The sequence below is a fragment of the Hypanus sabinus genome, chromosome 3 (genome assembly GCF_030144855.1).
Source record: "Hypanus sabinus isolate sHypSab1 chromosome 3, sHypSab1.hap1, whole genome shotgun sequence".
NCBI lineage: Eukaryota > Metazoa > Chordata > Chondrichthyes > Myliobatiformes > Dasyatidae > Hypanus > Hypanus sabinus.
Window position 1 is genome coordinate 6,880,181 of NC_082708.1, and position 12,153 is coordinate 6,892,333.

At 47.3% G+C, this 12,153-nt stretch overlaps 1 protein-coding gene across 3 annotated transcripts in view; it reads left to right on the forward strand.

Moving 5' to 3' along the window:
- Positions 1-5,561: 5,561 nt before the first annotated feature.
- Positions 5,562-12,153, forward strand: part of LOC132391016 (autophagy-related protein 16-like) — a 119,699-nt gene continuing 113,107 nt past the window's right edge. For 2 of the 3 annotated variants that reach the window (XR_009511052.1, XM_059963627.1), the window contains exon 1: positions 5,562-5,676. Coding sequence is in view for 1 of the 3 variants with exons in the window: in XM_059963627.1 (XP_059819610.1) it covers positions 5,574-5,676 (103 nt within the window). In the remaining 2 variants the exon portion in view is untranslated. The remainder of the gene's footprint in view (positions 5,677-12,153) is intronic. The other variant, XM_059963628.1, reaches the window with a different exon arrangement.

The window sequence follows — 12,153 nt, forward strand, 5'->3', positions numbered from 1 at the left end:
ATCACTGGTGGGATCGCTGTGCTATCAGAGAGGGGAGACTGTGTTTTGATCACTGGTGGGATCGCTCTGCTATCGGAGAGTGGAGACTGCGTTCTGATCACTGGTGGGATCGCTGTTCTATCGGAGAGGGGAGACTGCGTTTTGATCGCTGGGGGATCGCTCTGCTATCGAGAGGGGAGACTGCCTTTTGATCACTGGTGGGATCACTCTACTATCGAGAGGGGAGACTGCCTTTTGATCGCTGGTGGGATCGCTTTGCTATCAGAGATGGCAGAGGCTGCCACTGAGCCCGGAGAATGTTACCCAGCTTTTCTGTGTCTTGGTTCTGGACTTGGACTATAGACTTCTTTTACAGTCTTAAAGTATTTTTATATTCTGTGTTTATTGCCCAATCTTTCTCAATTTTTTGTGTATGAGGAAGAGGGATTTGGGGATTGACGTGCCTGTTTTTGTTTTTTTTTGTGTGGGGAGGAGGGATCAGGGGTGCTTTAATGATGGTGCTACCGTTCTTTCTTGGTTTCCTGGCTTTCTGGAGAAGAAGAGTTTCCGAGATGTGAATGTTGATAATAAATGAACCTTCGAAGAGAAAGGATGTTGAAGTCACAAAGAAGTACAGCACAGAAACAGGCCCTTTGGCCAATAGTCCAGACTGAAACATTTAAACTGCCTTCTCCCTGCATATAGCCCTCCAAACCCCTACCATCCGTGTAACTATCCAAGCTTCTCTTAAACACTGAAATCGAGCTTGCACACACCACAGCTTGTTCCACGCTCTCACCACTGTCTGGGTGAAGAAGTTTCCCCTCATGTAGTTCTACCTAACCTCCGTGGGGAAAATAACTTGCTGGCATTTACCCTCTCTATATCTCATGTAATATTGTTTGCCTCTATCAAATCTCCTCTCAATCTTCTATGTTCCAAGGAGTAAAGACCTAACCTGTTCAATCTTTCTACATAACTCAGGTCCTCAAGCCCCGGCAACATCCTTGTAAATTTTCTCTGTACTCTTTCAACCTATTTTTACATCCTTCTTGTAGAAAGGTGACCAAAACTGCACACAATACTCCAAATTAGGCCTCACCAATGTCTTATACAAATTCACCATAACATCCATCTCCTGTTCTCAATACATTGATTCAGGAAGGCCAATGAACCAAAAGCTTTCTTTATGACCCTGTCTACCTGTGTGCTGCCATTTTCAACTGATTATGGACCTATATTCCTGGATCCCTTTGTTCTACCACACTCCACAGTGCCCTACCGTTCACTGTGTAAGACCTACCCTGATTAGTCTGACTGAAGTACAACACCCACAGTTGTCTACATTAAATTCCATCTGCCATTTTTCCAGCAGGTCCAGATCCCTCTGCAAGCTCCGATAGACTTCCTTGCTGTCCAGTGCACCCCTAATATTGGTGTCATCCACAAATTTCCTGATCCAGTTTACCACATTAACATCCAGATCATCGACAAATATCAACGGACCCAGCACCGATCCCTGTGGCACACCGCTAGTCACAGTCCGCCGGTCAGAGGGGCAACCCTCTACTCCCACTCTCTAACTTTTCCCATGAAGCCAATGCCAAATCCAGTTTATTGCCCCATCTTGAGTGGCAAGTGACTGAACCTTCTTGACCGACCTCCCAAGCAGGACCTTACTTAAGTCCATGTAGACAACATTCACTGCCTTGACTTCATCAACTTTCTTGGTAGCTTCCTTGAAAAACTCCGTACAGTTGGTTAGACATGACCCAACAAAGCCATGTTGACTATCCCAGATCAGTTCATTTCTACCCAAATATTCATATATTATTAGGTCCCTTAGAATACCTTCCATTTACTTTCCCACTACTGATGTCAGGCTCACCAGCCTATCTCCTCCTGGTTTATTTTAGCGCTTTTCTTAAACAGCAGAACAACACGAGCTATCCTCCAAACCTGTTACTGTTTCAGTTTGGAGACCATTCAGCAGATCTTGACTGACCAGCTGAGTATTTAACCATACAGCATGGAAACAGGCCATCTTGGCCCTTCCAGTCCATGTTGAACACTTACTCTCACCTAGTCCCACCAACCTGCACTCAGCCCATAACCCTCAATTCCTTTCCTGTCCATATACCTATCCAATTTTGCTTTAAATGACAATACTGAACCTGTCTCTGCCACTTCTACTGGAAGCTCGTTCCACACAGCTACCACTGTCTGAGTAAAGAAATTCCCCCTCATGTTACCCTTAAACTTTTGCCCCCTAACTCTCAACTCATGACCTCTTGTTTGAATCTCCTCTACTCTCAATGGAAAAAGCCTATCCACGTCAACTCTATCTATTCCCCTCATAATTTTAAATACCTCTATCAAGTCCCCCCTCAACCTTCTATGCTCCATAGAATAAAGACCTAACTTGTTCAATCTTTCCCTGTAACTTAGGTGCTAAAACCCAGGTAACATTCTAGTAAATCTTCTCTGAACTCTCTCTATTTTGTTGACATCTTTCCTATAATTCAGTGACCAGAACTGTGCACAATACTCCAAATTTGGCCTTACCAATGCCTTGTACAATTTTAACATTACATCCCAACTCCTATACTCAATGCTCTGATTTATAAAGGCCAGCATACCAAAAGCTTTCTTCACCACCCTATCCACATGAGATTCCACCTTCAGGGAACTATGCACCATTATTCCTAGATCACTCTGTTCTACTGCATTCTTCAATGCCCTACCATTTACCATGTATGTCCTATTCTGATTAGTCCTACCAAAATGTAGCACCTCATCTCAGTGTCCTATCTCAGTGTCCATTCCTACATGAACTTCATATCTCTCAATCAACTCAGCATCCACACATCCATCCTTCTCTTCATTAGGAGTTGAGGAGATGTGGTATGTCACAAAAGACTCTAGAAGACTTCTGAAGATGTACCATGGAGAGTGTTCAAATGGGTTGCATCACTGTCTGGTATGGGGGATGGGCCACTACGCAGGATCAGAAAAGACTGCAGGAAGTCGTGAACTCATACGTCTCCATCACGGGCACTAGTTTTCCCGGCCTTGAGGACATCTTCAAAAGGCAGAGCCTCAAAAAGGCGGCATCCACCATAAAGGACGCCCATCACCCAGCACATGCCCTCTTCTCATTGCTACCATCAGGTAGGAGGTACCGGAGCCTGCAGACACACCAACAAATGAACGCGTGCACACACACACACACACACATACACATTTTAGGAACAGCTTCTTCCCCTATGCCATCAGATTTCTGAATGGTTGATGAACACATAAACTTCATCTCACTATTCCTCTTTTGACTATTCATTTACCTAGCTTACAGACATTCCTTATTGTAATTTATAGTAATTTAATGTATTGCATAGCAGTGCTGCCACAAAACTACAAATTTCACAACATTCGCCAGTGATAACAAACCTGATCGTCTTGTCTTGAATATACTTCCACCAGGCAGGACACAGTGAACATCAGGACACTGAGGAGTGTGGCAGAACAGAGGGATCTGGGAATAGAGGTCCTTAATTCCTTGAAAGTGGCGTCACAGGTCACAAGGAAAACTTTCGGCACATTGGCCTTCATAAATCAATGTATTGATACCGGAGTTGGGATGTTACTTTGAAGATGTCTCAGATATTAATTAGGCCAAATTTGGAGTATTGTGTACATTTTTGGCCACCTACTTGCAGGAAAGATATCAAGAAGTTTGAAAGAGCACGGAGAAAACTTACAAGGATGTTGCCAGGGCTTGAGTTATGGGGAAAGATTGAGGAGGTTAGGACTTTATTCACTGGAATGTTGAAGATTGAGAGGAGATTTGATAGAGGTACAGTCTGCAGAATTATGAGGGGTATAGAGAGGGTTAAAGCAGGCTTTTTCCACTGAGGTTGGGTGAGACTAGAACTAGAGGGCATGAGTTCAGCATGGAGGGTGAAATGTTGAAGGGGAATTTTCTTCATGCGGAGGGTGGTGAGTGTGGAATGAGATGACAGCAGAAGTGGTGGATGCAGGTTCGATTGCAACATTTAGGAGAGGTTTGGATAAGTTCATGGATGGGAAGAATATTGGGGCAATGGTCCTGGTGGACTAAGACTAGGCAGAATATCGGTTTGCCATGGATCAGATGGGCTGAAGGGCCTGTTTATGTGCTGAAGTGTTTTATGATTCCGTGAGGCCTGATGTAGATCAATCATAGGAAGATGTACAGGCCCTTCGGCTCACAATTATGAGCTATCATTTGCCTATTTACATCAATCCTATGCTAAACCCACCTTAACCCATCCCCACCCGGACTGTATCCCTCACCCACACACTGGGGTGAATTTACTGTGTACGGTAAGCTCACCAATTTTGCGTGTCTTTGGGATGTGGGAGGAAACTGGCCCACCCTGGGGAACCCACAGGGTCACGGGGGAATGTATAAACTCAACACAGGGATTTTCAAGAGGCAGCAGGGGTTGGTAGACTCACCCATCACAGGCACATTCCCCCCCACCACCGAGGAGAGCTTCCAAAGGCGATGCCTCAAAAAAGCCAGCAGTGATCACTAAGGACCCTCACCGTCCGCAACATGCCCCCTTCTCCTTACTACCACCGGTGAGGAGGTAGTGAGGCTGAAGACCCACACTCAAAGTTGTAGGAACAGCCACTTCTCCTCCACGATCAGGTTTCCGAACAGTCCCACGAACACAAATTCGTTGTTACTTTTCTCCCTCACTATTTATTAATTAACTTGTGCAATTAATTATATTTCTACTACTGCCTCAAGACAATAAAATTCAGTATGTCAGCCATTTAATAAATATGATTCTCAGAGAGAACTACACGGACTAGAAGGGCCGAGATGGCCTGTCTCCGTGCTGTAATTGATATATGGTTACAGCACAGAAATAGGTTAATCTCGTCCGTGCCACCACTATTTGAGCGAAGTTCCCCCTTAGGTTCCGCTAAAGCATTTCACCGTTACTTTCACTATGGCACAACCTCAGTGGGAAAAAAAAAGCCTGCTTGCATTTACCCATCTATGCATTTCAAAATATTTATCTTTCTTACAGGTTCGGAGGTCAAGCCCATTTCTGGAGGAACACAATCGGTCAGCATCAATGGAGTGCCGCGGCCCGAAGTCGACCGTTTATTCTTCTCCATAGATGCTGACCTGACCTTCTAAGTGCCTCCAGAATTCTGTGGGTGTCACTCTGATAATAAACCCGCTATTCAAAAGGGTTTTAAAGGGTTAATCGAAGCCGACGTGTGATTTCAGGACATCTTTTAAGAACAAACCAGGTTGTGGGGGGATCTATAATCTACACATCCAGTATGCAGCCTCCCCTCCCTCTCTGTCGCGCGTCTTGCTATTCCATATCCTGCTCAACTGAACTTATCGATGTGCCCGCCGTAAATTTGGCTTCTTCGCTAAATACGGTGCTTTTAACCTGGAGGAGACGTACGGTGCTCCCCCGCCCCGCAGGCTCGGCGTGGAGCAGTCGGGGATTCCCTCCCCTAGCGCCGTGACGTCAGCCGCACTGTAACAAACTGCTCTGTTGCCCATTCCGTCTGTCAGTGCCGCCATGGCGGCGGGGGATCCCGGTCGCTGGCGAGCGAACATCTCCCGGCAGCTCCAGGAGAGGGACCGCGACCAAAAGGACCGCTTCAAGATCATCATCAACTCCTGTGAGGCCTGGCTCTTTGTTTAACCCTGGGGTCGGGGTGGGAGGGAATCCACACGCCGGTGCAGTCAACGACTAAACTCGGTCTACTTTCCCCAGAGTTATCTCGGATGGGCAGGGCGTTTTTTTGTGTGTGTGTTTTTTTAAGTATATAGATACAGTCGTCTGGGCATTTCGTTTTTGGCTTTGCGTTAACCGAATGTGCATGGAGCCCGGAAGCGGACCTCTAGAAAGATACACCAGTTGTTGGGTAGAGTATGCTGGAGAAACTCAGCAGGTCAGGCAGCGTCTATGGAGGGGAATGAATGGTCAACATTTCGAACCAAGACGCTGAGCAATGGGACCTTTGTACACAGTGCGCTGGTACAATGCATCCTTCCTTCCCACTTCAGTCTTGTACCCAGGGCTGGATCTCTGTCCTCTGTATGCACACAGCGAACCGGTATGATCTGAAACTAAGATTCCTTACTGAGATGTTGAATGTGGCTGCGGGCTGCCGGGGACATGGGGCAGTACGTTGGCATTTTGAAGCTGCGTGACAGATGCCAGGACTGCCCTTTCGCCCCTTCCCCTCCTTTCTTTTCAAATCTTTTAAATTATTATTCAAAAATACACAGGTACATCGAAGTAACAACACTTACAATGCCTCAATTCCTGTTTTTTTGTCTAAGAAGTTTTTTGATCGGATTGACTCTATTATTCTATCTTTTATTTGGGATAATAAGGGGCCAAGGATCAATAAAAATCATTTTACTAAAAATCAAAGGTCTCCCTTTGCCTGATCTAAGAATGTATTATTGGGGGGTTAATTTGCTATATATGTCCTTTTGGTGATATTGGAGTGATAGGAATGACCGGCCAATCTGGGTAGACCTGGAACTGAGAGCTGTGAAACAGTTTTATTTAACTTCATTGTTGGGAGTTGCTCTACCTATATATACAGTTAGGTAAAGTTGCTAATTTAAATTTATGTCCTGTGGTTAAGCACTCCTTACAAATTTGGCTCCAGTTCCGCAATTTTTTTAATCTTAAATTCCCCTCCCCTCCTAATGAAGCAGCAATCTTCTCGTGCCTCTCCCATTCACCCTCGACCAGGGGAAGGCGATAGGAGCTGGGGATTTACCCCTTGGATCCAGAACATAGTACAGCACAGTACTTCAGCCCACGATGTTGTGCCAAACTTTTAACCAACTCCAAGATCAATTTAACCCTTCCCTCCTACATAACCCCCTACTTTTCATCATCCATGTGCCTATGCAAGAGTCTCTTAAATACCCCTATTGTGTATACCTTTGCCACCACCCTGGGAGGGTGTTCCACACCCACTGCTCTCTGTGGGAGAAAAAAACCCACCTCTGACATCATCCCCATCCTCGTCTCAAATCACCTTAAAGTTATGCCTTTCCCCTCCACTTCAGCCCTGGGGAAAATGCTTCTGGCTGTCAACTTGATCTATGCCACTTGTCTTGTACACCTCTGTCAAGTCACCTCTCATCCTCCTTCACGCTGAAGAGAAAATCCCCATGAGACATGCTCTCCAATCCAGGCAGCAGCACCCGCTCTAAAGCTTCCACGTCCTTCCTACAATGAGGTGACCAGAACTGAACACAAGTGTGGTGTAATCAGAGTTTGATTACCTCGTGGCTCTCCCCCGATTAATAAACGCCAATGTGCCCTCGTACCCACCACACCAACTCACGTGACGCAGACCCTCAATGTTGCTGCGTCATTCAGCGGAGCAGGATGTCAGAACAGTGCGGGCATAGCCCCTCTGCCCACCGAACATGATGCTAAATGAAACGACTCAGTTTCTGCCTACGTGCGATCCATGCCCCTCCCTCCTCTGCATCCATCCATCCAACACCACTTTCGTATCTGCTTCCAGTGCCGCTCTTGGTGGCCCCTGTGTAGATCCTGACAGCATCTACCTCAGTGTGCCTTAAAAATGAAACTTGCCCATCCCATCTTAAATGTTCCCCCCCCCACCCCGTAACCTCTAGTACTTGATATTTCTACCCTTGGAGAAATACCCCGACCACATACGCTACCTATGATTGAGGTGCTTCCCTGCACAGCCTCCATATCCCTAGAATCTTATTGTGTCTGGATATCCATTGAGTATTGTGCACAGTTTTGGGTCCCTTATCTAGGAAAAGATGTGTTGGAAGTGGAGAGGGACCAGAGCAGGGGTTCCCAACTTTTTTTTCTGCCACAGAGGCTTCCCATTAGCCAAGCAGTCCATGGACCCCAGATTGGGAACCACTGGTCTAGGAGAATGATTCTGGGAATGAAAGGGTTAACATGTGAGCAGTGTTTGGTGGCTTTGGGCCTGTGCTCGCTGGAGTTTAGAAGAATGAGCAGGGATCTCATTGAAGCCTATCAAATATTGAAATAGCTGGGACCAGAGGGCACAGCCTCAGAATAAAAGTTTAGAGCAGAGATGGGGAGGAGTTTCTTTAGCCAGAGGGTAGTGAATCTGTGGAATTCATGGCCACAGTGGAGGCCTAGTCATTGATAAGTTCTTGATTAGTCAGGTTGTCAAAGGCTACAGGAAGAAGGTAGGAGATTAGGGTTCAGAGGGATAATAAATCAGCCTTGATGGAACAGACTTGATGGGCTGAATAGCCTAACTTTTGCTTCAATATCTTATGGAACGAGAACAAAATGTTCCGTAGTGAGAACTTCCAATCTGTATTTGGCGTGGTGTTCAATGAGTCCCTCCCCCCACCCCCCCCCCAGCCCAGTCTTCTGAACTCCCGCGACTACAGGCCCAGAGCCGTCAAACACTCCTCATAGATCATACTTGTGAACCTCTTCTGAACCGCCTCCAATGTTAGCACGCGCTTTTTTAGATAAGGGTCCAATACTCCAAGTGCAGTTTGACCAGTGACCAGTGCCTTATGAAGCCCATCATTATATCCTTGCTTTTATATTCCAGCCCTCTGGAAATGAATGCATTTGAATTCCTCTCCGCTGACCCAATCCAGCTCGCCTCCTCACTTTCCCAGGACGATTCTGAGCCCCCGAAATCACAATCCGGGTCAATATCACTGGCATAGGTCATAAAATTTGTTGTTTTGCAGCAGCAGTACATTGAAAAACATAATAATGAAAATCGATAAATTAAATAAGATGTACATATTGTACAGTACTGTGTACAAGTCTTAGGCACATATATATAGCCAGGGTGCCTAAGACTTTGGCACAGTACTGTGTTTGTCAGTGTGGAGTGGAGAGGGAGTTTGTAAATCTGGTGGCAGTAAAGGAAGTTGGGAATGGTGAGGCTGGAATGCTATGGGAAAGGTGTGGGACAGCTGGCGGAGAAGGAATGCCAAGGGGCAAGGGTTGGTGCAGGTGCAGACACACCCAGCACTGAGATGCCAGGCAAGGTCATTTGATTCCAAACAATCGGTTTATTGATCATTGCCGAATGTCTCAATGGTGCTTCCCTCTCTCTCCCCTCTTCCTTCCCCTTTTCACAACCATGATGCCCCTCTCCCTGCCCCCTTCCCACTCTCAGTCCACAATAGACTCCTAGATCAAAATCATGTTTATCATCACTCACATATGAAATGAAGCTTGTATTTTTGTGACAGCAGTACAGTGCGATATAGTACTGTGCAGTGGTCTTAAATAACACACACAAAATGCTGGAGGAATTCAGCAGGCCAGGCAGCACTATTGAAAAGAGACAAAATTTGCATTTCGGACAGAGACTATACATATGTGCTGAAGAATCTTGCAGAGCACTGAAAATACAGAATAAATTTGAAAATGTAGGGCAACGAGCGAGCTAAACAAAAGTAAGGTACTATACAGGGGTTTATTGTCCATTCAGAAATCTGATGGCAGAGGAGAAGAAGCTGTTCAGGCTCCTGTACCTTGTCCTTGATGGTAGCAGTGAGTAGAGGGCATGTCCAGGGTGATGGGGCCCTGAATGACACATGCTGCCTCTCTGTAGGTCCCTCATACTACCCTCCTTTATTTTCACTTTCCTCCCTCTGCCCCATGCATGAAATTCATAAAACAACCAGCAAATCGGGAGAAAAGTGTCTGCACTCAGTGGCCACTTTATTATGTGCTTCCTGTACACTGGATGTACGTTCGTGGTCTTCTGCTGCTGAAGCCCACCCGCTTCAAGGTTCGGTGTGTTGTGTATTCAGAGAGGCTCCCCTGCACACCACTGTTGTAACGTGTGGTTGTGTGAGTTACTGCTGCCCTCCTGTCAGCTTGAACCAGTCTGGCCGTTCTCTGAGCTTTTCATTAACAAGCTGTTTTTGTCCATAGAGTGGCTGCTCACTGAATGTTTTTCTCTTTTATTTTTTTGCACCATTCCCTGTAAACTCTAAAGAGTGTCGTGCATGAAAATCCCAGGAGCTCACCAGTTTCGGAGATACTCAAACCACCCCGTCTGGCACCAACAATCATTCCACGGTCAAAGTCAATTAGAGCACATTTCTTCCCCATTCTCATGTTTGATCTGAACAACAACTGAACCTCCTGACCGTGTCTACGTGCTTTTGTGCATTGAGTTGCTGCCACGTGATTGGCTGATTAGATATTTGCTTTAACGAGCAGGTGTACAGGTGTACCTAATAAAGTGGCCGCTGAGTGTCCTGTCAGGTCAACGTCCCTTCATTAGGACTGGGAAAAGTTGGTGCTGCAAATCGTTGACTTGAAAAGAGAGCAAATTTCAAAACTGGGGAGGGGGCATAGCTTTTGAGGTGAGAGGGGAAAAGGTTTACTGGGGACCTGAAGGGCAACATTTTCATCCAGAGGGTGATGAGCCAATGGAGTGAGGTGCCAGGGGAAGTGATTGAGGCAGGTACAAAGATGTCATTTAAGAAGCATTTGGATAGGTCCATGGAGGGATGGGATTGGGGGACATGCAGGAGATTGGAAAATGTATGGAAACAACAGTCCCAAGGAATAAAAAAAAGCTTATGAAAAGAAGTGGGCACAGCCCAGTCCATCACGGATAAAGCCCTCCCCATATACAACATTTCAATAGTGGTATAACAGTGTCATTGAGCAGATTATTCCCACCATTGAGTACGTTTACATGGAGCTCTGTCACTAGAAACCAACACCCATCAGCAAGGCCCCCGGCACCCAGACCACGCTCTCTTCTCTCTGCTACTCCTGGGAAGGAGGTACATGAACATTCGGTTCCCCTGGCACCCAGACCACGCTCTCTTCTCTCTGCTACTCCTGGGAAGGAGGTACATGAACATTCGGTTCCCCTGGCACCCAGACCACGCTCTCTTCTCTCTGCTACTCCTGGGAAGGAGGTACATGGACATTCGGTTCCCCCGGCACCCAGGCCACGCTCTCTTCTCTCTGCTACTCCTGGGAAGGAGGTACATGAACATTCGGTTCCCCTGGCACCCAGACCACGCTCTCTTCTCTCTGCTACTCCTGGGAAGGAGGTACATGAACATTCGGTTCCCCCGGCACCCAGACCACGCTCTCTTCTCTCTGCTACTCCTGGGAAGGAGGTACATGAACATTCGGTTCCCCTGGCACCCAGACCACACTCTCTTCTCTCTGCTACTCCTGGGAAGGAGGTACATGAACATTCGGTTCCCCCGGCACCCAGACCACACTCTCTTCTCTCTGCTACTCCTGGGAAGGAGGTACATGAACATTCGGTTCCCCCGGCACCCAGACCACGCTCTCTTCTCTCTGCTACTCCTGGGAAGGAGGTACATGAACATTCGGTTCCCCTGGCACCCAGACCACGCTCTCTTCTCTCTGCTACTCCTGGGAAGGAGGTACATGAACATTCGGTTCCCCCAGCACCCAGACCACGCTCTCTTCTCTCTGCTACTCCTGGGAAGGAGGTACATGAACATTCGGTTCCCCCGGCACCCAGACCACGCTCTCTTCTCTCTGCTACTCCTGGGAAGGAGGTACATGAACATTCGGTTCCCCCAGCACCCAGACCACGCTCTCTTCTCTCTGCTACTCCTGGGAAGGAGGTACATGAACATTCGGTTCCCCCGGCACCCAGACCACGCTCTCTTCTCTCTGCTATCCCTGGGAAGGAGGTACATGAACATTCGGTTCCCCAGGCACCCAGACCACGCTCTCTTCTCTCTGCTATCCCTGGGAAGGAGGTACATGAACATTCGGTTCCCCCGGCACCCAGGCCACGCTCTCTTCTCTCTGCTATTCGTGGGAAGGAGGTACATGAACATTAGGACCCACACCACCCAGGCCACACTCTCTTCTCTCTGCTATTCGTGGGAAGGAGGTACATGAACATTAGGACCCACACCACCCAGGCCACGCTCTCTTCTCTCTGCTACCACTGGGAAGGAGGTACATGAACATTCGGTTCCCCCGGCACCCAGGCCACGCTCTCTTCTCTCTGCTACCACTGGGAAGGAGGTACATGAACATTAGGACCCACACCACCCAGGCCACGCTCTCTTCTCTCTGCTACCACTGGGAAGGAGGTACATGAACATTAGGACCC